This window comes from Podarcis gaigeae, assembly GCF_964106915.1.
Source record: "Podarcis gaigeae genome assembly, chromosome: 1".
In the NCBI taxonomy this organism is placed as follows: domain Eukaryota; kingdom Metazoa; phylum Chordata; class Lepidosauria; order Squamata; family Lacertidae; genus Podarcis; species Podarcis gaigeae.
This window is the reverse complement of record NC_139678.1, coordinates 137,521,928-137,548,335: the sequence shown is the minus strand read 5'-3', so window position 1 is coordinate 137,548,335 and position 26,408 is coordinate 137,521,928. Positions and strand designations below refer to the sequence as shown.

At 42.2% G+C, this 26,408-nt stretch overlaps 1 protein-coding gene across 11 annotated transcripts in view; it reads left to right on the top strand.

The window, feature by feature from the left end:
• The window catches only part of UNC80 (unc-80 homolog, NALCN channel complex subunit), a 168,882-nt gene extending 146,004 nt beyond the window's left edge, over positions 1-22,878 (top strand). For 10 of the 11 annotated variants that reach the window (XM_083702366.1, XM_083702367.1, XM_083702365.1 and 7 more), the window contains 9 exons: positions 1,989-2,173; positions 3,921-4,086; positions 4,636-4,815; positions 6,683-6,821; positions 11,501-11,557; positions 15,651-15,732; positions 16,798-16,909; positions 19,161-19,372; positions 22,175-22,878. In XM_083702366.1, the coding sequence (XP_083558492.1) occupies positions 1,989-2,173; positions 3,921-4,086; positions 4,636-4,815; positions 6,683-6,821; positions 11,501-11,557; positions 15,651-15,732; positions 16,798-16,909; positions 19,161-19,372; positions 22,175-22,444 (1,403 nt within the window). In that variant the 3' untranslated portion in view covers positions 22,445-22,878. The remainder of the gene's footprint in view (positions 1-1,988; positions 2,174-3,920; positions 4,087-4,635; positions 4,816-6,682; positions 6,822-11,500; positions 11,558-15,650; positions 15,733-16,797; positions 16,910-19,160; positions 19,373-22,174) is intronic. The other variant, XM_083702368.1, reaches the window with a different exon arrangement.
• Positions 22,879-26,408: the final 3,530 nt, after the last annotated feature.

Genomic DNA, 26,408 nt, shown 5'->3' with positions numbered 1-26,408 from the left:
TAAGTAAAGTCAAACTAAGGAGGTTCACTGGAGAAAAGTTTCCTTTCTCTGGTTGGCTTGCAGGAGGTGTGCAGAACACAGTAGGCAACCCCACTCCCCAACAGCTAAAGGGAGCCAGGGGCATGTGGCCTAAACTGCAGTTACTTACAGGCAGCTCCCAAGGCTGTTCCTCCAGTTTGGGTGCCTGGTAAGCTGCTCATTCTCCTTGTTTCTAGCACACATTACTTTCTGCAGTTTATTTTGTACTTGTCTCTTCACCACTCCCTTTCCCTTAATTTATATTTTTTCTTTTCTGATATTTTGGGAGAACAGGAAGGGCTCTGTCTCATTTGTCTTCTCTGCTTCTCTCTTTTCTCTCCTATTCTGTTGTTATAATTTTTCAAACAGTGCAGATTTAAGCATATAAATCTTCAGAGCCTGGAAACAGGAGACATCTGGAGACTCCTGCAGGCTGGGCTGGCATGGGTGGGTTCAAGCCAAACACTCTTAAAAGGGAAACCACGGCCCTTTTCATCTTCCCTGGGAGAGGGACCACTGGACCAAAGGTTCATTATTTCCCCATGTGTAGCCTGTGTTTGGTCTGCAAGCAACAATGAAACCTCCATTTGAGTCTCTTAGGACTATTTAATTAAGGCTGTCCTCACTTGAGGTACTCTTTCTTGTGGTTATTATTGCCAGTCTGAAGAGATCTCCAGATTGGAGGCTCTGTCTATCAATTCCAACATTGTGCCTTTAAGGAAGACAGAATAGTACTAGGGCCTAAACCATATTTCCTTCCTAATATCAGTCCTCTTTGTCACAAAAATCAAGAGCTTCCTGTAACTTCTTTCTGTCCTAATTCTTCTCCCAACCCTCTCAGTGGGCATGACATAAGCTGGACATCAGAGATGTCAAAAGAACCTGCCATTTCAGCAGAGCGGAATATCTGTTTGCACCTAATAGCCAAATACATTGGGGCAGAAGGTGTTTAGATTGACCTTGACTAGGTGGGTTCAGGACATGGCTGCTTAATATTATAGCCCATCCTACCAGCATTTTCCACTAATGCTCTGTTGGACGAGATTTGCAGGGCTGCTACATGGACTTGTGAGCTGCTAGACACTGTGAGATTGATAAGCAGAAGTAGCTTTCGTCAGTAGGGTGCTCAGCCACCTGATCCTCCTGATTGGTATTGCAGTTAGCTTGGGCAAGTTGCATTGTATTCTGAAGGCCTCCTGTATGCCAGTCACAGATAAGAACTTTGGGCTAGTCGTGTTCCTTCTGGTGAGGTTTGGAAGGTCTCCAGCCCCTCCCTCTTATTCTGATCAGGAGGATGTTTCTCATACAGGGGCTTCTGCACATTTATCTCAGTTTGGCTGACATATTGCACCTTCCAGGCCACAGAGGGTGTTTTTTCTTCTTGGTTTGTCTTCATATTGTCTCCTCCTTCCTTTCTTCTTCCTTCTACCTGCTCTGTCTTACACTCAGCCACAGAGGGAAATCTGGAAGGAAATCCTTGGAAGCTGTTGTGACTGCAATATAAATCACATGCCGTCTTCTGGGTGGTGTGGATGTATGTTTAACCTGTTATATTCCAGAGGCCTCTTGCATGCCCACCAGAAAGAGCATAAGAAGAGTTGTGCTTGATCAGGTCCAGCATCCAGTTCTCAGTGCCCAGCTAGACAACAGTGGGGCCTGTTTGCACTCTTTCCCCCCTCCAAAAAAGCGAAGCCTCTCAGAGCTTCATCAGGAGCTCTGCTGAACAATGTAGACGGCTGCTGGTGGAGGAAGAGGGAACAGGAAACTTAAATTGTTTTTATGAATTTATGACTAGACTAAAAGTCAGAGTAAGAATTATAATCAATAAACAACATTTTGTCTGCTTTCTGGTGAAGAGCTTGAAGCTGACGAAGAAAGGCTTTGGGCACGCTAACGTTTATGCATGCAAGTGTTGCATGTATTGTCACCACATAGAACTTTAATTCTTCTGACATTTGTTTTGCTTTTAGCTTTGAAGGTGATCCTTGTCTGTTTCGAGCGTCAGCTTGGCAGCCAATGGTATTGGCTAAGCCTGCAGGTCAAAGAGATGGCTTTGCGAAAAGTAGGAGGGCTTGCTCTGTGGGATTTCATAGATTTTATTGTTCGCACCCGAATTCCTATCTTTGTGCTTCTTCGACCCTTCATTCAGTGCAAGGTAAAGCTACTTTTAATGTTAATCGCCATTTCCTTGTGAAATGACATTGATAAACCAGATGGGGGGAGGGGAGGAGCGAGGAATGCTTTGTTGTAGTAGCACTCTGAAAAGTGAGAGAGTATTCCTTGGATACTAAACAGGCTTGAGTACCCCTGTTGTTTGCCTCAAAGGAAGAGCAGGAAACATTTCAAAGGTGTTGAGTCTCTAGACCAGGGGTAAAGGTCAGGATGAAGGTACCCCATGATCATTAGGTCCAGTCGCGGATGACTCGGGGGTTGCACGCTCATCTCGCTCTATAGGCCGAGGGAGCCGGCGTTTGTCCGCAGACAGCTTCCGGGTCATGTGGCCAGCATGACTAAGCCGCTTCTGGCGAACCAGAGCAGTACACAGAAACGCCGTTTACCTTCCCGCCAGAGTGGTACCTATTTATCTACTTTCACTTTGACATGCTTTCAAACTGCTAGGTGGGCAGGAGCAGGGACCAAGCAATAGGAGCCCACCCCATCAGGGGAATTGGAACCGCTGATCTAGGCTCTGTGGTTTAAACCACAGCATCACCCACGTCCCTTGGACCAGGGGTAGTCAACCTTTTTATACCATCCGCCCACTAATGCATCTTTCTTGATGGTAAAATTTCCTTACCACCCCCTGTGCTCAATGGAAGGAGGATTCAGCTTGTGCCGTAGAACCCCCAACCGCCCACCAAGAATCCTGAAACGCCCACTAGTTGGCGGTAGGGACCAGGTTGACATCCCCTGCTCTAGACCAAGGGTTTTCAACCAGTGTGCCATGGCACCCTAGGGTGCCATGAATGATGGTCAGAGATGCAGTAGGCAACACTGGCCTCTGTCCCTCTTTCCTGCCCTCCGCCTTCTGATGCCCTCTTGCGTCTCTGCCTCCCCAAGGCTTGCACAGCTGTTTGTTGTAGCAGCCCTGGCTACCAGCTTCCCAGGCAAATGGTGCCTCTGGAGCTGGCCAAGGAGTGCTGGTTGTCAGGAGCTGAGGCAGCGTTAGAGTAAGCAAGCAAGTGGGTGAGGAAGCCCAGTCAGCCACTCCACCAGACCTTGCTGTTGGGAATGGATGGACAAGTGGAAGACCGGGCAGTGACCCCTGTATGGTCTCAAGCAGAGAGCTAATAAGCCCTGTTACCTAAGATCCTTTCAAGTGACGAGCTTAGAATTGAAACTGAGGTTTATGCAAAGTGGGCATTCTGCCTTTGAGCTATGGCTCCTCCTCTTAATTTTAAAGCAGTATTTTGATGGTGTTTCTTATTTTTATAAATATAAACTTTATAAACCTATAAATATAAACAAAACCAGATGGCATTAAAAAAACGGAACTGGCATTACAAAACTGAACCAATATCTTTGTTGAGTGTTACGAGGGTCACTTGCAGAATCACTGAGAGTGTTGACTTAAAACTACCGGTAACTGGTTTTGTTTTGAGCCAGTGTGGTGTAGTGGTTAAGAGCGGTAGTCTCGTAATCTGGGGAACCGGGTTCGCGTCTCCGCTCCTCCACATGCAGCTGCTGGGTAACCTTGGGCTCGTCACACTTCTTTGAAATCTTTCAGCCCCACTCACTTCACAGAGGGTTTGTTGTGGGGGAGGAAGGGAAAGGAGAATGTTAGCCGCTTTGAGACTCCTGAAGGGGAGTGAAAGGCGGGATATCAAATCCAAACTCCTCCTCCTCCTCTTCTTCTTTTGTTTTTGTTCTTCCTGGATCTTCCTGACCACCCTCACCCCCAGTTGCTAGCCCAGCCAGCTGAGAATCATGAAGAAATGACCGCTCGACAGCACATTGCTGACCAGTTGGAGCGGCGCTTCATCCCACGCCCTCTCTGCAAGAGCTCTCTCATTGCGGAATTCAACAATGAGCTAAAGATCCTCAAGGAGGCTGTGCACAGTGGGTCAGGTGAGGAAATCGATGAATAAAAGCCAGTTGAGAAAAGATGCACCTCAGATAAGAACATACTACACTAATCATCACTTAACCAACAGCACAATGCATTAAACCACATATCACTTCTAAAACTGAAATTGGAAAGGATCAATAATTTAACTTTTTAAAGCTTTTGTAAAATGTTACATTGACATCCCTTAAGGTTGAAGTCCTGCAAAGAAATAATTGCCACCTGGATGGTGGTGAGACAATATCTTCTAGATATATAGTGTAATTGAAAACCAGTGACTACCACTGGTGCCCATCAAATATGGTGAGATAAATGTCTTACATGACATTTATTCAATCAGTCTCAGGGAAGTGCTTCTTGTAACTTTATAGTATCATGGAGTTAAAGTAAGTACATTAGGAAAGCTTCTCTTTACATTGCCTGCACGTCCAATGGCTCAGAATCTGCAGATCACTGACCCTCCTCCTTTCGTTCCTGCTGTGGAAAAGAACTAAGTCTTGCCAACTTTCATTTTAATGAGCACCTCTTTTCCGCCACCTTCATTTGTTCAGCCTACCAAGGTAAGACTTCCATCAGCACTGCAGGCACCTCTACCTCTGCATACCGACTGAGTCTCGCCACGATGTCGCGCTCCAACACTGGCACTGGAACTGTGTGGGAACAGGATAGTGAGCCTTCCCAACAAGCTTCCCAGGATACTTTAAGCCGGACAGATGAGGAAGATGAAGAAAGTAAGTACCCAGCATTGCAGTGGTGATGTGGCAGCAGGCCTGTTTCTTTAAATCTGGATCCCCTGCAGTCATCTAAAAAGCCTGGGGCAGAGGGAGATGCATTGGGAGGTGTGCACAATCCTTCCCCTGAGTTGAAGCATTTTTACTCCCGGAGGAGTTTATATAAGATCAATAAAAACAAGGCATTATCTGCCCATAGGTTTATAATCTAAGATACGTCTTATAAAGGGCTTTTTTTCAGCCAGAACTTGCTGGAACTCAGTTCTGGCACCTTTCAGGTGGGCGCCATTGCCATTCTAAGAGAACAATGGAGGTGCTCATGGTGAGTTCTGCCACCTCTTTTTCTAGAAAAATAGCATTGATCTCATGGGGCGGGGATGGGGAAGGATGGAGAGGAAAAGAAGTACACAAGCAAAGGCAGACAGGCAGGCAGCTGTTCTTAAAGTTACATACTACTACTTATAATGGCCAACTGGAATGGAAACAGTTCAGGGAAAGGAGATGGATGGAGCTGATATCTCAGCAGAGCAAGTGGAAATACTCTGCTCCCCTTCCCTTCCTCTGATGCAATGGCTGCGGCCAGGTGACAGTGGAGGGACGAAAGAGCCTGGGGTCTTTCAGCAGAGTTGCTGGAGTGGCCGTGTTCCATCTCTTGCTCTGCTGCAACCTCCCAGCTTACCTGTCTACAGTCTTCTTCTGGCATAGCTTTTTTCCTTGCTGTGCTCTAATACTAGAAATAATATTAGGGAAACTCACCTGGCACTTTCATATACACCTTTAGGTACCAGGTGAAAACGTTACTGTTCAACCAGGCCTTGTTCTTTTAAAAGTGTTTGTGGGAGGGGGTTATAGGCTTGTTTTGTTCTTGTTTTCATTATGTATTTTGTGATTTATGCTGTGAACCACCCTGTGATCTTTGGATAATGGGTGGTATACAGATTTATTAAATAAATTTATTCATTCATTCATCTAGGAGAAAAGCACTAGGCAGAGGGGCTACAGGGAGGTAAACTGCCATCCTGCCCCTTCCCTTTATTACTGAAAGTGAAAATTGGCCCTCTATTTTCTGTATGGCTGCTACAGATACAAACACAAATTTAAACACATGGCTGTTGCGCTGCGATTTGCCCATATGGACAATTAAATGATGGACACATATTAATTTAAATTATACGGACTAAAAAAGCAATTAAAAAAGCAGAGTAATCTTTTTCTTAACAAATATTGCCTTTATGTACATTATTTTGAACTTAGATTTTTATATTTATACTTCTTATATTTGAGAGGGTTTATAAAAACATTTTGATTATTTTTATCATGGAGCTGAATTTTTTGTATATTTGTAGGATTTTGCTGCCATTTTTACAGTTATATTAGGAAGGGAAGACTCTTCCTGTTACAACTGCTACAAATGCTCTGCTGAAGTTCGAACTAAGGCGGCAAGCTTTAATTTATTTCATTTTTAGCTGATTATTATTAAAAGTAGATTTAAATTACTCAAGCTGAGGCTGAAAAACAAAACAAACAAGCAAACTGGTTTATACTTCTTGAAGTCATTTTCATTCTGATATGTAACTAAGGTCTGCAATCCAGTACACACATAACCTGGGACTCGGTCCCATTGAAGCCAGTAGGGCTTTCTCCCAGAAGGCTTTATTATAGGGGTAAAGCTTGTCCCTGTTTTGACAGCTTGAATTTTGGCAGCCATGAAACTATTAACCCCAAAAGCTATATGTGAAACAATTTACCATCTGTTGTGGTTGTTGTTGTGGTGGTGGTTGTTGTTGTTGTTATACCCCAGCCACTAGGTGGCTTACAGCAGATATTAAAACATAAGGTGAGAGATTCTTCATCCTACCCCCTCTAGATGATTCCGTGAGCATGCCCAGTGTGGTAAGTGAACACGAAGCATACCTCATGGGTGCCATTGGGAGGAGGAGATTCTCCAGCCATCTCTCCAGCATGTCTGCACCTCAGGCTGAGGTGGGCATGTTACCCAGCCAAAGGTAACAAGACGGGCTATTTCACATTTCCTGACATCTCTCACAAGAGCAGAAATTACGAAGGTATAATATAGTGTTCAACACATGGGTGTTGGGAGAAGAAGAGTTGTCACAAGGTCAAATAAAATAAGAAATGAGGCAATGCAACATTGGCTTTATGTTAAAATGTGTATGGTGTAGGAACTACTGTTTTAATCCTACATATTAGAAACTTATACATGTTTTCCTTGATACTTATTAGTGAGGAATAGGTAATTTGAAGAGATTGTTGTTCTTGTTAACTTTCCATTCCATGACCTAGTCTAAGTTACAGATATGTTCTGCTAAATCAGAGTCTCAGCTGAAGGTGCTTGTGAATGCAACATTTTAAAAAAATAAAAACATATGGATCACTATCTTGGACAGATCTGTCCATCTAGTTGAGAAGTAGCTGAGCTACTTCTATGGTCCTACAGCTAAGGGGTCCTACTTTTTGAACTAAATGTTCTTTTGTTGCATTTGCACAGAACTTTAGGCACTATGGTGTGTGGCATATTGAGAACATTAGGATGACTTTAAAATGTAAAGTGAGATTTTAGACAGTAAGAATTTGTAACCACGAACTGTCCCATACCTGCTGACATAGGAAAAGCTAACTGTGCTCATGGTGCATGGGTGTGTGGGGGCGTGTATGCAAGAGAGAGAGAATTTGGGGGTTTTAAATCTAGCGATAGCCCAACTTTTATATTCACTTGGCAATCACTGGAAAATAAATTGACATTGATCCTCAGTATTCCCCCTCCATAGCCTAGTCTTGTTTTCTTACAGTGGATTTAGAGAACCAGTTGACATGGTGATAAATTGACACAGTAATTAGCCAGGTTTTTTTCTCTCTCAACTGCTTATGCATAGTGAAAAAGTAAGGCAGAAAGATGCAACATGAAACGGAAACTTTTTGCAACCATGCTGCCATCACGTGAAATCCATACCAATTTGCAGTCACTCTTGGGGCCACTTAATGCACGTGTTGAGCATTGGTGCCTGTATGCTTTCTCTTAAGAGAGAGAAAACCCTCCAGCTTTGTGAAGTTTATTTTAATTGGGAAAACATCACCGGGGGAGGAATAGGGCTTTCCCGGACTTACCTTTCTTCTGCGCTTTCTGGGCATGATCTGTGCTCCGGAGCTTTCCCTACAAAAACTCGCTTTTTCAAGCTGAATCAGAGCACATGGCATTCTGCAGAAAAGCTGAATTGCTGTTTGTTGGACTTCAGCATTAAAGAGTGAAAACCCCAACGCAGTGCTGGCCTGTGTGGCATGAGCGGGCCTGTGTGGCATGAGCGGGGCAAAAGGTCAGTGTGGATAAACTCTTAGAGAAACCTTCCCCTAGTGCAGAGGTAGGCAACCTAAGGCCCTGGGGCCAGATGTGGCCCAATCGCCTTCTCAATCCAGCCCGCGGACGGTCCAGGAATCAGTGCGTTTTTACATGAGTAGAATGTGTCCTTTTATTTAAAATGCATCTCTGGATTATTTGTGGGGCATAGGAATTTGTTCATTTCCCCCCCCCCCCATATAGTCTGGCCCACCACATGGTCTAAGGGACGCTGGACCGGCCCACGGCTGAAAAAGGTTGCCGACCTCTGCCCTAGTGCCATGGACCTGATTCAGTTTATGTTCTCCCCCTGGTGGATGCACAATAAATGCTTATCACGTTTCTCCTGTGTCTCATCTAGTTGGGTCATCAGAAACAATCCTTGATGGCTGACAACTGTGAAAGAAAGAGCAGTCATTGTCTATTGACAGGGCTATAAGCTTTCCACCCCAAGAACTTGCCTAAATTAAGTTCAGCTGTAAAGCTATTTGTAACAGTTCTACTAATGTTTTGCTGTACTGTAAATCATACTTGTATGCTATGACATCATTAGCCTGGTAGCGCTTGAAAAGTATATTTACTAAAACTGCAAAGTTTAATTGGTGGATTGCTCAAAAAATAATTGATTAACTGGTGAGAACGTAAAGGCACACTAATATTTGCAACTGTTTTGGTCATGGTGCATTACTGTAAGGCAAAGTGAACAGGAGAGCCCTCGTCCCCTGGAGGTCTTCAGGGTTCCAAAGGAGGAGGAGATTCTGAAGCAGGCTGAGCCTTCCTCCTGGAAAAAAAAAATCAGGTTTGATATTGCAGACAGCACTCCCTCTAGTTAAGAGATAACACATCCCTGGGGGGAGAGACGCTTGGCAGAAGGCGGCAGGTGAGGCATAAAGTTTCATGGAAGCAGTCAGGGGCTTAGCCAGGGGGCAGCTGCACCACCTAAATCAAGTACAGTGGTACCTCGGGTTACAGATGCTTCAGGTTACAGACTCCGCTAACCCAGAAATATTACCTCGGGTTAAGAACTTGGCTTCAGGATGAGAACAGAAATCGTGCTCTGGCGGCGCGGCGGCAGCGGGAGGCCCCATTAGCTAAAGTGGTGCTTCAGGTTAAGAAGAGTTTCAGGTTAAGAAAGGAACCTCCGGAATGAATTAAGTTCTTAACCCGAGTGTCAGGGGCTCAGGAGCAGAGGCACAGGGAAGAGGGGAGATGGAGAGCGAGGGGGAGGAATCCGAGGGGAGCGTAGGAGGGGACAGTGGTCCGAGGGATTCCATGAGCCTCTCCAGCGAATCGGAAGATTCACAGAAGGGGGCGCCAGTGGCCAGGGGCAGGGGGTTCCCAAGGGGAACGCCCCATGAGCAAGGGGGCAGCAGGGACTCCCAGAGCAGTAGTTGGAAATCAGGACCAGCTTCCCCACCAGAGCAGAGTGGGGGGGAAGAGTCCCAGGTATCGGGGCCGGTGCTTTCCCCACCAGGGAGAGAAGACGAGGCAGAGCTGACCACGCCTCCATCGGAGAGTCGGACAACGGAGGGGAAGTCAGATCCGGCCAGTGTCACGGAAGAGGGAAGCAGTGATAGAAGCAGTGTAACGGTTAGGAGAAAGGTCACTGGGTTGGCGCGAGAAGCAAGTTCAAATGTACAGGAGCGCGGGACAGCAGAGAATGAGGATTGGGAACCGGGTCCTAAAGCCCGCCGGAGGCAGGGGGAGGAGCTAAGCGACTCAGCGTCGGAAGAGTCCAGAAAGGGCAATGCCCAAGCGGGCAGGAGGACCCAGAGGAGGAGAGAACAGCGCAGAAGGTGGAGCAGGGCTAGGATCTTAAACTGATGTGGAAGGGGAGGAGATTCAGACGGGACTTCGCCGATCTAAGGTTTAAGACGTAGGGCTGCATGCTCTGGCTTTGAAATGGAAACTAAACTTCAATAAAGACTTTTGTACATTACATCAGCCTGGCGTTGGTCCTCTGTGAGCTGGGACCTAGAGGCAGCTCTGACACCGAGGTACCCCTGTAAATAAATAAAAATACTTAACTAACTGAGCAACTGCATCACAGATAGTTTGGTTCTGCCCCCCCCCCGCCCCCCGTCCTGCCCTCCCTAACATAAATCCTGGCTACGCCCATGGAAGCAGAGGATCTTGCAGCAGTGAAGCCTTGATAGGAGAACTGTTTGAGATGAACAGGCTCTGTGACAGAAGGCTCTTACTGATCCACATTATATTTGTGCAGGTGGCTGCCCCATTGCCACATCCTGAGCTACAGAAAATGGAGCTTAGTGTTTAACTATGTTTTCGTATGCATGTTTTGGGGGGAGGTGGTGGTGGGGAAAGTGAGGTTCTTTAGGTTCCAATATTACATTGGTCTCCCATTCCACATACCCTTACCTACAGGAGCAGGTCGCCCTCATTCAGCTATGTGTGAGGCTCTTAGGGTTCCTTACTTGTGGGGAAAATAATGTTGGAATGAGTGGGCCTCATGGGTAAGTTTAAAATGAGAAGGGGGTTGAGCCCAAAACATATGAGAAGCTTTGGTGCCTATTTGGTCATGGCTGTCCAGAAGAATGCTGTCCAGTAAAATGATGTTGAGGAGAAAGGGGGTCTGAAAAGAAAGACAGTAAATAGAATAAAAACGGGACACGAGGGTTTGAAGATCACTCCATCCTCATTTCTTTTATTACAATGCCACCTAATTGTGATGTATTGTAAAAATCAGGATATTTCTTTGCATCATAACTTCTGTCTATAGGACACCTGTTAGAGTAAAAAGCAAGTCTTCTGTCCAGGTATTGGTTTTAGGGGTCAAACTGCACATAATGTTCAATGGATAGTCGGCAACTATAACTGGGTTTTAAAAAATAACGTAATGTAAAGTGTGGTGGGATCCCAATTTTCATCTGAACTATAGGGAATGGGGAGGTTTAACCCTTCTCTTTCCACTTATGATCCACATGAAAATTGCACCACCCTGCTGCAGGTAGCTTTGGGGGAGGGGAAGATGCTGCTGGTGCTAATGGGAGCTTTTCCCCAATGCTAATTTTAGCAGTTAAAAACAAACAAACAAAAAGCTAAGTAGGTAATGGATAAACAGTGTCCCAGTGCACATATACAACATGTGTTGTATTACATTTTTAACCACCACAATATAGTTGCTGTCTACACATTAACCAAAAATCTAGTTTGACCCTAACTTCAGTGAGTCAGCTTTGAGACCAACTTTACTGTTATTTTTTCCCCTTTACTATCCTTCTGATACTTCTTTTCTTTGAACACAGAAACGGTTGCATGCTTTAAAAACATATTTTCTTCCCTAAATGCTTCACCTCCCCGCCCCTCCTGCAGTGAACCTAATGTCCTCGATGACTCCCAAGGCCTGGCAGCTGAGGGCAGCCTCTCTAGGTACAGTGTTTACCCTACCTGTATGTCAGTGTCTGTGCTGGGAACAACCTGCTCCCTATATTCACTGTCTTTCCTTACTCATCCTCAGTTCTCTCTCCCTCCATTCCTGTTCCTTGTTCTTCATTGATTATCAGGCCTGCAAGTCAAACGTGCAGCAACCCTAGTTCAGTTGAGACTATTGATTACTAGTAACCTTTATTGGCAAAAAAAAAAAAAAAAAAGCGGGGGTGGGGCGGGTTCCATGTGAAATAAAACTTGTCACACCAAACTCCTAGATTATCTGTTGCAGGACTTTGTCCGTGTCTTTGTAGCTTTTTGTTAGGGACGCAGGTGGCGCTGTGGGTTAAAGCCTCAGCGCCTAGGACTTGCCGATCGAAAGGTCGGCGGTTCGAATCCCTGCGGCGGGGTGCGCTCCCGCTGCTCGGTCCCAGCGCCTGCCAACCTAGCAGTTCGAAAGCACCTCCGGGTGCAAGTAGATAAATAGGGACCGCTTACCAGCGGGAAGGTAAACAGCGTTTCCGTGTGCGGCTCTGGCTCGCCAGAGCAGCTTTGTCACGCTGGCCACGTGACCCGGAAGTGTCTACGGACAGCGCTGGCCCCTGGCCTCTTGAGTGAGATGGGCACACAACCCCAGAGTCTGTCAAGACTGGCCCGTACGGGCAGGGGTACCTTTACCTTTACCTTTACTTGTAACTTTTACTAGGTATCAGATTAGAGTCTTCTCTTCTCTTCTCTTCTCTTCTATTCTCAACAAAGGGCTCTATTTCTATTTCTATTTATACATAACACATCAGTGTTAATGGGAGACAGTGATTTTTAAGTATTTTTGTTGCTATGTATTAAACACCATGTAATGTAATGGTGGCCCTTGCTAGAATACTAACCATTGATCCTGCTGTGGCATTCAAATCATAATGCAGCTCATAATGACTGCTGCCACAATACCATAACTGTTGTGGGATCTCTTAAGATGAGTGACTGTTAGAACTGGACTGCTACACAAAGTTCAGGGAAATAAGAGAAGGACAATAATGAGTAAAGGACTATTTTAACTAAATGGAACTATAGAAAAACTCGTTGAATAGATTATAACAGTATTTAAATGCTTTGAAGACTGTGTCAACAGTTCTCTCATCTTCTTTGATGCCAGGTAAGGCAAAAGGAAAATTTTTAAGGTGCAAGAAGATAGGTTTAGGGAAAATACCCAAAACTTTTCACTAACCCCTTTAAATACGTGGAAATATAAGCTATTGAATTTTATCCTTTGGAGGTCTTCATGTGGAAACTGAGGAAGAAATTCAGCGTTGTGCTATTGCAAGCATTCCTTCTGTGCAAACACCATCACTCCTGTGCACTGTTCTGGGGTTTCCCCCAGCAGACACACCCCAAGCTTATTTCAGAGGCACAGGAGTAGGAGAGAAGGGAAAGCCCCAATGGGCAAGCAGAAAGCCCTGCACAGGGCACGGCTTTGCCTTTCTGGGTTCATTAAGTGAATCCTGACCTGAATGACTATTTGTCAGGAACTGTTTAGCTATATTCATACGAGCCAACTCCTAGGGGCCGAAGGGTCTTCAGCCCCCCAATAAAATATCTGAGGGGGCCAGGGCCCCCAAAAGTTAGTGGGCATTGCCTTTCAAATGGTGTTCATGCACCATGTCATGTGATGCATGACACCCCCTCCCAATATTTTACTCAAGTGGCATCCCTGGCTATATTTATTACATAGTGAGTTCAAAATTTTAGTTTTTAGTTACACTTCCAGCAAACAAGTTGCTGCAATGCATTAATTAAACCTGTGCAGCATCTGTCAGGTTCCTATTAATCATTTTAGTCACATGTACTAATTTCAATAATATGGGAGACCTTTTTTTAGCAGGTGGTTTACTAGATGGTTTCAAAATCTTTGGAAGTTCACTGAAGTGTTACTTAAAATTACTTACTTGCATCTTCTGAGGCAGGTCTTCCCTACCAAAGTAATCTGCTTGCAGCTTTCTACAGTAGCCATATCTGGGTGTTAAAGCCATTGCATGATTAGAGTTGCATGTAGAGACTGTAGGGATCTGTTCGCTTATTCGGCTACCCTCTGTGGATTGGAGGGGATCTGCTTCAGGGAGTCTGCTGCCCTGGTGCGATATACATAGAACTCTGCATAATCAGGGAACACAACAGAGGGGTGGGACCTACTGTTCTCTCAATATGCGAGCTCTTCAGTGCCTGGACAGGGTTACAGATAGGATTAAAGCTATTTCTTAATGGTCCATCTAGAGAATTTTGTTCTAGGACAAATGCTATGTAAGAGAGTCTCCGCACTTGGCTGGAATTTTCCTTAGTAATACTCTTTACCTCTAGCAGGATCCATTGGGAGAGAAGGGTTGTTGTTTTCTCATGCTGTCATACTAGACCCAGGGGCCACACTCTATGTGGCTCATTTCGGCTGCCTGCCTGAGCTACCTAAATTGGTTTGAAGTGCCTATATGCAGTGTGTGACTGTTCTTTTTATGGGTCCTGTGTTTCCTTCCTTTATTTTGGCTTGCTTCCAGGGGCAAGCTACAAAAAGGTTCCTGAGAAGGGATGACGTTCCTTCCTTCAAGCATAGGAGGAGCTAAGCCAACCTGGGTCCAGTATGACAGTGCAGAGAGTCCAACGGATCTATTCCTTGCCATCTTAGTTACAACCCTGTATTAAACCCTTACATTTCAACTTGGCAAAAGAGATTCCCTTTGACCATTTTGGAAGGGTCAGCCACTCTATATTTAAGATTCTTCTCTGAAAATTCCAAACCCTCCCCCAAGATTAATTAATTTTCAAAGAGCATCTCTCCACCCCATGACCCAGCTTGCAAAAATCATTGGACTGAAGACTTCTGCCCAGCACTAGGTGAGAGATAGACCAAAGAACATATACACCACATAAATACGAAGCATTAATTCTTCCTCTGGCGTAAGATCAATAGCACTATTGTTGCTGATGTGCTCCAAGACCATTAAAATTTTGATAACTTATAAATGTTGCTTTATTTGGTTCAATTTCTTAAGCTGCAATAAACAAGAACCATAAGTATCCATCAAAGTTAGGGAAGATGGGGTGGGGAGCCTTTTTCAGTCCAGACATCAGCAAAATCTATTTCAAAGTCAAATACTGAATAATGCATGCCAAGGCTTGTTAAGGAGATGTATAAGGGACAGAATTAAAATGTACTGTAATCAGACAATGGCAAAGTACTATCTACTACTGAAATTGTCTTCATATTGCTGCTCTTTCAACTAGAATACTGGCAGGCATTCCCTGTTATATGAACAGTTCTTATTGGATGGTATAAACTTTATACTATAAAGTAATGGAAACAGACGGGGAGACATTGTCCTAGTTTGCAGATGAGTGCTGCAGTAGGGTTTTGTGCCTGCTTAATTGTGGAACTATGTTTGTTCTCAATTCAGAAAATTTGCTTTCTGTTGAGTCTGTTAAATTCATTTTTTGAAGACCATGATCATGCTTTTTCTAGGACTAGTGCTTATGTTAATCACTATCCATAAAGAAACTTGAGCCTGCAAGTATGTGTTCAATGTGATAACTTTTTCCATTAAGTCTTGTGCCCATGACATGAATTAATACTTTGTCAACTGTGTTCATCATTCACCTTCTGAACTAAAATTATAAATGATTAAGGGGTAAATTAAAAATCTAACAGGAAGGAAAATGTGTGTTTCCAACTGTTGCCTAGTGTCTGCAAAAGAACAAACAAAAAAAGACATTAGGATCATAAAATTAATTCCTTTGTTGACTTGCCTTCATCCTTCATGGCATGGGGAGCAGAATGGCCATTGTATAATGGGATGTATTATTGCATGATTTTGAGTTCAGTTTGCGAGACTGATACTTTCCAATATATGGCCTACTCTTGAATGTCATTACTCTTTTTCTCCTAGTACTCTTCATATCCTAATTCCAAACCTAACAGATACTCTCCCGTTACCTTCAGAGGTGATGTGATTTTGGAAGCTATTTTATCAATATGTTTATCAACGTCTGCAATAAAACAAGTCTCTTGTATATGTTCTTCTACAGTAGCGATAATGCTTTTAACACTTAACAGGGTAGCAAGTGTGCAGAGTGAACCTGGACACCACAATCTTCTTCTACAGCAACCATTAGGGAGAAAAAGAGGCTTGAGGCAGGTAAGTTCATAATACGTTGGTAGCCTATTGGATGAAATAATTGATTACATTTTGTTCAGTAGAATTTGCTTGAAAATGAAGTAGACCATATCAATGTTAAGCATTGGGTTTATGAAACTGATTGTGATGTATGCCTGTTTCTGTGTAGAGATTGCATTGTTCCAACAAGACAACAAGGAGGAGCGTACAGCCCTTAGGAGCACATGTTTAATCACTGCATTTCATTTTCATTATCTGCATTAAAAATCTCAGACACTTTTTTTAAAAAATGCAGGACATGGTGAGAGATTATCTAATCTGTCCTAGCAATAACAAGACCATATTAAATAGTGTCTCCCTTATTCTCATATTATCAAGTAAAATTCTAAAAGGTACAATTTTGTTCACCTGCCTTGTTAGATCAAATAGTGAAAACAAAATACAGTGGTGCCCCGCAAGACGAACGCCTCGCAAGACGAAAAACCCGCTAGACGAAAGGGTTTTTCTGTTTTGGAGGCGCTTCGCAAAACGAATTTCCCTATGGGGTTGCTTCACAAGACGAAAAAATCTTGCGTCCCCCAGCGGTTTTTTTTTTTGTTTTTTTGCCCTTTTCCTAAGCCGCTAAGCCGCTTATCAGCTGTTCCGCTGATAAGCCGCTTAACAGCTGGTCGCTGGAAGCCGCTTGACAGCTCTAGCACTAATCCGCTAAGCTGTCAATGGGCTTGCTTCGCAAGACGAAAAAACCGCTAGACGAAGAGAATCGCGGAACGGATTAATTTCGTCTAGCGAGGCACCACTGTAAATGTATCTACTGAAAAAAATAGGGCTATACAGTAGCTCACATTTAACTTTTGAGCATTCAGCTTTATGTGCACGGCAAAAAATTAATAATAAATAAAAGGGGTGTGACTTTGGCATTCCCACCTGCCATCAAACCTAAAAGGTTTTGACGATATGTGATTTAAGCTCTTTAGGCACAATCCGCAGAACATAACTCCCACATATGTTGCAGGCTTACTGTCAAGTGAGATGTATTGCAGAACCACATTATTGTATTTCTAACTTTGTTCCTTGAATGCTTTCCAGCTAAGAAGGCCTCTTTTATCACGTCAGAAAACACAGACGGAACCTCGCAGCCGTCATGGTGCACGTCTTTCTACCACACGTAGAAGCATACAGCCCAAAGCAAAACCAACTGGTAAGGAAACATTTTTCCAATACTGTGGTTTCATTTTTTAAAGCTCCTGGTGAGGAAAGCAGTGGTGAGCTAGTGAACCTCTGCACATGTAACAGGGTGCTAGCTTCCTCACTGCCTGCTGCGCACCCATAAAATCTGCTGAAGAGTCCTCCAACCCTCAAAAGCAGATTTTGAGCACTCTCCCAGGTGCAGTGCTATGTGCTCACCCAAAACTCTACTACCTTCTCCTTCCTCTCAAAAACAAAATGGTACTTTCCACCTGTATCAGAAAATGATCCAGGTACACAACCACTTGTGTGCCTGTGTGGAGTAAATGTGGAGCTTAAGAATATGATTCAACATAAGATCATGTCTTATAAAAGATGGGATAATGTTTGCTGTGCTCATTGTGGAGATGGAATGGCATTGCTGCTGTAGGTCCAGAAATCCAAACTGCCATCTAAAGGTAGGCAGTGTTGGCCAACTATTTCTCTCCATTCATGTTGTGGTTTGGTGATACACTTTGAAGGTAAGGCAGGGAAATTCTCTGCAATTTATGTGGGGGGTCAGTTGTAACCTAAGTTCCTCCTCCTATCGTGAAAGTTATCTCTATTAACATAGATTGTATAATTACTTGCAATAAACTTGTTTAGGATCCGGATGCTAATTTATTGTTTCCTATCTGTATTTATTTTTTATTTTTTAATCTGTATTGGGGATTTTCATTCTGGAGCAGGAACAAAGCATGATGTCAGGGAAGTGCCATCAGAGCAAGAAACGGAGGCAGGGCTACCCAGCGATGCCGGAGAGGGGACGAGCAGGGGGGAAGGATATCAGCGTAACACCCATAGAGAAGAGAGGGAGATGGAGGAATTGGTGACAGGGCTCCGAGACCCTTCCCCCGAAACTAGTGGAGAGAGCGCTGGGACGCCCCTGCCTTCCCCTTACTTGCGCAGACGCGTTCCGCGCAGAGAACATAGGCGGAGACTCGGGGTCAAACAGCTTCTATGCTGGAAGAGATTCAAGAGACGCCCACTCTCGGGTTCTGCAAGTCACTAACAGGTCACGGAGGGTGAGCTCCGACCCTAAGCATGGTTGGGGCAAGCAAACTAACTGAACTGAAGTAAGGTTATGCACAAGTAACCCCTCACAACCATTACACATGATGATGTTTTTTCCTGTGTGCTACTGTACTGATTATCAAATTATGTATTATTTTATTTTGATTTGTTGTGAGCCACCTTGGCCTGTTCCATGAAAAGATGACATAAAAATAAATTGATTGATTTACTGATTGAAAACAAGGGGCTGGAAATAGGCATGTCAGAGGATTTCAATTCAGGCTAGATTTTGGTGTGAACACCACCTCATTCATTCCACAGGGCAAGTCTCAGAATTGTGGTTTAGTCTGCAGATTGACGAACTTTTCCAATGGCCAGTTTAATCATTGTATTGAGGAGAACTGAGGGATTGCTCTTTCTCTTTTCTTAACACTAAAGTTGTGTTGACCAGCTTCAAAGTGCAGCACCTCTGCTATACCAAGTCAAAACACTTTTTAAATTGTGCAAGAAGCAACTGCACATAATTTCCTTAAAGGCACTATACTAATAGACAGACAGACAGATAGATAGAGATAGAGATAGAGATAGAGATAGAGATAGAGATAGAGAGAGAGAGAGAGAGAGAGAGAGAGAGAGATAGATAGAGATGATAGAGAGAGATAGAGATAGAGATGATAGAGATAGAGAGAGAGAGAGAGAGATAAATATATAGCTATATATTTACATATCTATCTCTATCTATCTATCAACTATCTATCTATCATCTATCTATCTATCTATCTATCTATCTATCTATCTATCTATCTATCTATCTATCTATCATCTATATCTATCTATCTATCTATCTATCTATCTATCTATCTATCTATCTATCTATCTATCTCTATCTATCATCTATCTATTATTCTCCTGTTACGCCACCTGGAGAATAATCTTTCAGTTCACCTTGTAAGCACTCCTCATTTTCATGTGTCTTTTTGTGAGTGTTTTTATTCAGGGTTTTTTTTAAAAGGATTTCCCTGGAAATACCCTTTTAAAAATCTCATCTGGAACAGGGTGGGATAAAGCATATCCATAAGACCAGGACAGGTCAGTCTGGTTCATCCATCCCTAGGCAGAAGGTAGGCATTCAGGCCATGAAATGGTTCCAGAATTCATTTTCAAATGCGTGTGGTGGTACATCCACTGCTGCTTATGGTCTAATTCTGCAGTTGATCAAAAACGATCTGTAACCTTCACTGAAGCTAAATCCGAGGCATTGACATCAAAGCCGGATCCAGCACCAATTGCAGCCCAGCAGCAAAGCAGCAAAAAGAGCAGCCCTTCAGACGGTAGCAAGCAGGAAGCTGCAAACAGATCCACTCTGCCTCCCTCACCTGCTGTTACTGTGGCAGATCTCCATAGTCAAGTCTCCTCCAGTCAGGTAATCTACTGGGAAAAGTGTGTTTGCTTGCTTGTCACAGTTTATTCTTCTGTTCCCGTTAGGGATGGTGGAAAATTTGATTCAATTTGCATTTAAAGGCTTACTTACCAAATTTACATTTTATTTTTATTTTTTCTCATTCTTTTTTATTAGTTATTTCCAAAAAGAACACAAGGTAACACACAAATAAATAAAAAAATACACACAACAAATAATAATAATAATAATAAACAGCAATTATCATTTCCATATCATCCATATAACATAGTCGTCTCTTACGGGACTTCCTTCAGCCTGTCCGTAAATCATTCGAAGCAATAAATAAAATTACAGGTTTCATTACTTATATTGTCATTATACCGATTCCTAATTCCTGTTTGCTTTGCACAATAACTCTTAGTCTTTCACAGTGCGTCTCTAAATCCCTTTAGCGTTATTTGCCCTTCACTAATACATTCCAGATAATCTACATACTTTTCCCAATCTTTGGTGAACACTTGGTCTCTTATGTATCTAACTTTTCCTGTTAATCTATCCAACTCTGCGTAATCCGACAACTTAGATCTCCACTCCTCCACCGTTGGGGTTTCCCGTAGTTTCCACTTCTGGGCTAATACTACCCTTGCTGCCGTAACCGCATAGTATACCAATCTGTGATCTTCCTTTTTTATCTCTTGTCCTAATATCCCTAGAAGAAAGATTTCTGGTTTCTTTATGAACGTGTACTTTAATATCTTCTTCAATTCAGTGTGTACTTTCTCCCAAAATTGTTTCACCCTTCTGCACTCCCACCAGAAGTGGTAGAAGGAGCCCTCTATGTCTTTACATCTCCAGCACTTATTATCCACCTTATACATTTTTGATAATTTCATGGGTGTCAAGTACCACCTATAAAACATCTTCATGACGTTTTCCCTTATCGAAGTACACGCCGTAAAGTTTACCCCCTCCTTCCAAAGTTTCTCCCAATCCTCAAACTGTATACTATGACCTATATCCCTTGACCAATGGATCATCACCGATTTGACTTCCTCATCGCCTAAATTCCAGTCCAACAACATCCTATATATCTTAGATATAATTTTCACTTTATTATTTATTATTTCTGTCTGGAATTTTGAGTCTTTATCTGCATAACCTCTTTCTTTGATATCTTTACTAAACATCTGATTCACCTGATGGTGATGTAGCCAATCGTAAACATGTTCCTTTGTTTGCTCATACGGTTTTAGCTTCCATTTCCCTTCAACCTTAGTTAGTAGCTGATCATAAGTTGCCCAATTGCTTCTCATATTAATGGTTTTTATACTCATTACTTCGAGAGGTGAAAGCCAATGTGGTGTTTTCGGCTCTAACAGATTTTGATATCTTTCCCAAACTTCGATTAGCGGCCCTCTAAAAATGTGATTTGCAAACCCCTTGTGTACTTTCCTTTTGTTCTTCCATAAATACGCGTGCCAGCCGAATCTATTATCGAAGCCCTCTAAGATCGCCCGGGACAGCGGAGAAGTCTCCGCTGTCCCGGGAAGGCAGGCGGGGTGGAAGCAAAGACTTTCGCCCCCCGCCGGCCTTCAGAAGAGGTCGGGAGACAGACTGTCCCCGGACCTGGTCTGAAGGCGGTTTCCATAGGAACGCATTGATTGATTTTCAATGCATTCCTATGGGAAACTGTGCTTCGCAAGACGAAAAACTCGCAAGACGAAAAGACTTGCAGAACGAATTAATTTTGTCTTGCAAGGCACCACTGTACAATGGCGAAGTGTGCATATAAATGCATATTTGTGACTGGACAATACATAAATGTGCTTTGCAAAAATGTGTATATTAGGCAAAATTTCATATAAATGTATGTAGGAGGAGAAATTGGCACAAAGACGCTGGCAAATTTTCATGAGGACTTTAAAAAAAATGCAAACTGATATAGAAATATGGAAAATTGAACATCATACTGGAAAAATTATAAACTGGGAGAAACTGAGATTGACATATTTGCCCACCCCTACTCTGCATATATGTTTGCTATTTATTTTCTCATTGTATCTTAAGATAGTCCTCTGTTCTTTCTGTTCCCTTATGCCTTTCCTCTCTTTGTGCACATATTTGAATATATTTCCATAAATATATATTTTATTATTTATCTAGTAACAGTAATGCATGGGAACCTCTCAAATGTTAATTCCCCAGTCTCTTGTATTTCTAAAACGACTTACAAAAGTGACATTACAGTGCCTACAAAATGTCTAATAATCCCACAGAAATCCATACAGTCCAAGACACAAAGAGCAAAATATCAACACAGTACTGTTGCACCAGGCACAGTGCTCCTGGGCTGCATCAGCAGGCACCACAGCTATGAAGTCCAATGGAAAGTGAGAGGCGGAGCAGGATACTGGATTTTGGCATTGCACAGGGCCCCACTGAAATTTGAGGTGTCAAGGTCCGTTGGCACCAGCATCACTCTTCCAGCATGGAGTGACCTGTTTTGCTCACTGAATGTGGCAGGACCCCCAAAGTGGCAGCCCCAAACCAGGGCATTCCAGGTGCAGAGAGGGGCTGAGCTGTCCTTGCTGCCATCATGCAATGGCATCAAGACTGGTCCAGGTCTTATTGCGGAGTCGGCTCACAATATGCCTGCCCCACTTTTCACCCTGGCCAGCAACATAAGTGGCAGGGTTTCAGATGTGTGTGCAGCCTTGCCACCCACGAGGGCGGCTGGGGGTTGAATTGCAGCCATTGGAATTTGACCGTTTTAAGGATAGTTGCAGGGTAATGTTTATCTGCAACAACCTTTCTTCATTTCAGAATGTGACGGCTTCTGCTGAGGATAAAAAAAAGGACGAAAATGTGGAGCAAAAGCCAGCACCAGCTCACAGTACCACTCCACCCACAGAACTTTCTGACACTGAGGATTTTGCAGGCCTTGAAACCACCAGCTTACTGCAGCATGAAGACACTGTCCTTCACATTAGTGAAGACAATGGGACAGAGAATCCCCTACTTTCCAGCCAGTTCAGCTACACGCAGGTTGAGGTGGGACAGACTGATATTGACCTGGATGAGTCTCATGTTTGACTTGGAAAGCAGCAGGTAGTACACCAGAGGAATGAGAGATCTTCCTCTGGTCTTCCTATTCTTCTAGAGGTATGTAAAGGAGCACTTTATGAACATGTGGAACACATCTAGTATCCTATTGGGAAAGTTGGGCCAATATATCTTAGAAAATAAGCTGCAGCTTTGGACAGATCTAGGTGGACTCAGGGCACACCATAAAATAGAGGAAGAGATTATCACTGGAACCTTCCTAGGCACAGAACTGATTCACAACATCTTTTGCACTCTTTAGCTTCTATAAGTTAAATAACAAATGCCAGAAATAGAGAACTATATTTTTGGAGGTTATCCACCTTAATATAGTAATCTAAATCAAAAGTTTATTTTTGTAATTTCATAAGATATATATATATATATATATATATATATATATATATATATATATGCAGGCTTTGGTGTCCTCGGGTGTCTTCCCGTGTAAAAGTTGGGGTGTCTAGGCGACGTTTCGACGAGGTCTCACTCGTCATCTTCAGGCTGGTGCTTTCGGCTTCTTGTTACTGGAACAGAGCGGGATCTCAATGTTTGAGTTCCTAGGAACTCAAACATTGAGATCCCGCTCTGTTCCAGTAACAAGAAGCCGAAAGCACCAGCCTGAAGATGACGAGTGAGACCTCGTCGAAACGTCGCCTAGACACCCCAACTTTTACACGGGAAGACACCCGAGGACACCAAAACCTGCATTCCTGTACCCGTGAAAATCTACGAAAGCAAATATATATATATATATATATAATCAGAGACATAATTACTAGCGATAGAACTGCAGAATGCTTTATGATGGTAATATTAATACTGGTTAGCATCAGAATATTAACCACCAAACAAAGTTCAGAGGAATATTTTGGGTGATCGCTGTTCCTTGTTTACACTTACACTATCTGAAATATAAACTCTTTTCACTCTCTTGAAAACTAAATGTGGACAATATGGAATGGAAAAAATGATACTGCTATACAGAGTTGTGAAACACTGTAGCAAGTGTTCTGTAAATTATATTAAATATCCTGTTTTGAATGTTTAAACAACCTGAATATAAAAACAGCAGGAAAGTGTGTGCATCTTTGTGCTACACTTATAGTTGCATCTGTATTTCCATTAATATAATCTACATAAAAAACCAGGAGTTGATGTGTATGTAACAAGTATTTTTGCACACTGGGAGTGTGACGTGAAGATTTATTTTCACATACACTTATATGAATCTGCAGGTATCTGTGATTCTCAGTGTGAAATGTATTGAATTATACCTCTCTTTGAAGCTTATTCATCTAAAATCATGTATGATTTGCAATCTAGACTCAATGAATGAAAGAATGAATGTAAGCATTAATTTTCAAGTAGGGGAATAACATTTTCTGATGTCATTAAGTTGATATAAATTAATTTGTTTCTAACATGGGTTTATTGTGCCAGCCATATGTATGGTTACCAAAATACCTTTCCAGAAGGCTAAGCTTAAATTATATATATTTCATAAATAGCTGAGAATGGTTTCTGAAACTATGCAGGAAAAAAGCGCTGCATCACTCCTGTCACTTTAAACCAAACCAAGCCTCTGTACCAAGCCTTTTTTCACAGAGAATTTGTGTGTCACTTTTTACATGTTATTAATTAAAGTGATAATTTGATCTATTCATAGGGTGGCTTCCTCATTGGATTCAATGAGATTTGAATGGGAAAGTTCAGGAAGCAGCACTCTTGTTTCCCAGCTTGTATCCCTCCTAATCAGGGAACACGTTTTTAAGAGCATGATCATGGTCAACAGCATTAAAAGAACTGTAATGTAAAAACAATTTTTAAACAATGCATTAAAAGAACTGTAATGTAAAAACAAATAACAAAGTGTATGGACCTTTTAGCAAGCTGAGGCTGCAATCCTACCCCAACTTATTTGGGAGTAAGCAGCACTCAATTCAATAGGACTTAATTCTGAATAGAGATAGCACTGCACTGTGAAATAGGTTCTACTACTTTTTCTTGTTGTGACATCAGAGCAGTGGTACAGTCTGCCCTGCGGTAGAAGTACTGTATGTTGGATTTGCTTTTCCTTTGGAAATAATGGGTGGCTTTGCACAAGTGACTCCTGCTTATGCGTTGGGACTCCTCATTCCTCTCCTTCCCCATGAATCAATCTGCTCTGGATTTCTGGTGAACAAGTATTTGCAGAGGGGAGAGGAGGAAAGGGAGGTCCCTCACACTTAGTTAGATTCCATCCCATGTGTGGAAAACATTTTCTGAACTACAAATGAAATATTTTTATTAAAAAAACATTAATTGATATTTCAAACCTATAATTTCTGGTCCACTGAGGATTTCTTTATGGTTAAATTTATTCATTTATTAGTGTACATTATGTGACTACAATATGGAAATGACAATGCAGACAACAAGCATATACCTGTATTTTACAAAGATTTTTAGGGAAATGTTTTCAGTAATGACATGCTAATTTAGGTAAAGGGAGTATTTATCTGTATGTGCAATAAGTATTTCACCTGATCATAGTTTTAAGAATAGAAAATACTGTGATTCACTATATAAAAGCCAGTTCTCATAAAACGTAGTATCTTTATCATTACCAGTTGTACGGTATTGAATACATTTTAGCAAGCCATAATAAGAACTCATAAATATCCCTATTGTGGTGTTCTTGTTTTCATTTCTGTCTTTTTTAAGTTGCAATTTTAAAATTACATTAGTGACTTTAAAATAACATCAGTCTTGTGGTTCAGCAAGGCTGCTGCTTAAGCAGTTTATTGAAATCCTGAGCACGCCTGTTTTTCAAGTATATATCTATGTCCTATTAGGCACACTGTAGTAACTAAAGGTGCATACAGATGTGCTCTTAACAGACGTTGTGCTTTTTCCAGTATATTGATAAGTGACAAGTATATTCTGCTGTGAAGAAAAACTATGCTGCTTCCTTAGTGTTAGAGGCCTTATGTATACGTAGTGTTCAAAAAATGATCTGTGTTGTAAAAAAACAACTGTCTGTCAGTGTTCAGTAAAGTTTGGTAGTTTCAACTTTTTACATTAACTTGCTGTCATTGATATTGTTACAAATCACAAAGTCCCCCTTTCTAAAAGACTGTCATACCAAGTTATGAGATTACAGCCATGAAGTTTACTGTAAATTTCCTCTTCAACATGTGCCTCCTCATAGCTTTTCAAGCAGTGCCCAGTCCCAGTCCAGTTTTATACAAAGGGAGCATTACTGTATTGGAAATCTTCAGTATGATCATTGTTTTACAATTGTCTTTTCTATATGTGATCGTAGCTGTGCTGAATGTCAAAAATACTTGTATGTGTGTTTATGTGTACATCTATATGTATAAGAATGTCAAGGGATGTATTTTTAAGAATGCTGCTGCAAGATTTTAAAGAAAAGCTGTTGAGACTTGAAATGGTTTTAATTTCTAGAGAATTTTGCCAATATATCTTAGCAAAAGAAAAATTGGCATAAAAATCAGAATTCCACTAGTGTTATAAGAACAAGTAAGCTGTTTCCCTCCAAATTTTTAAAACAGGGCGTTCCCTGTAAATATTGATTAAAATTGTTAAGCTTTAATACAATGCATTTTGACACTTGCATTGCCAAAGAGATATGTAAAAATATAAAGGGAAAGGAAAATAACACCAAATTATACTGTTAGTATACTGTTAGTAAATGATCTCAGGGCAGTCAGGAGAATGTTTATTGACAAATGTTATTGACAAATGTTACATATGGAAGTGAAGGAAGGGCTATCTTGCCATGTTAGATATTAAGGGAGAATATTTGAAATCGATATACTTTTATTAAAATATTTGTTTATACAAACCATGAAGCCAACCATGAAATTAGGAATTCGTACCCAGTTAAAATGAATTTTTAATGTTAACCAGAAAAATGAAGCCCACTGAGAAGATAGAATCATTTTAAACT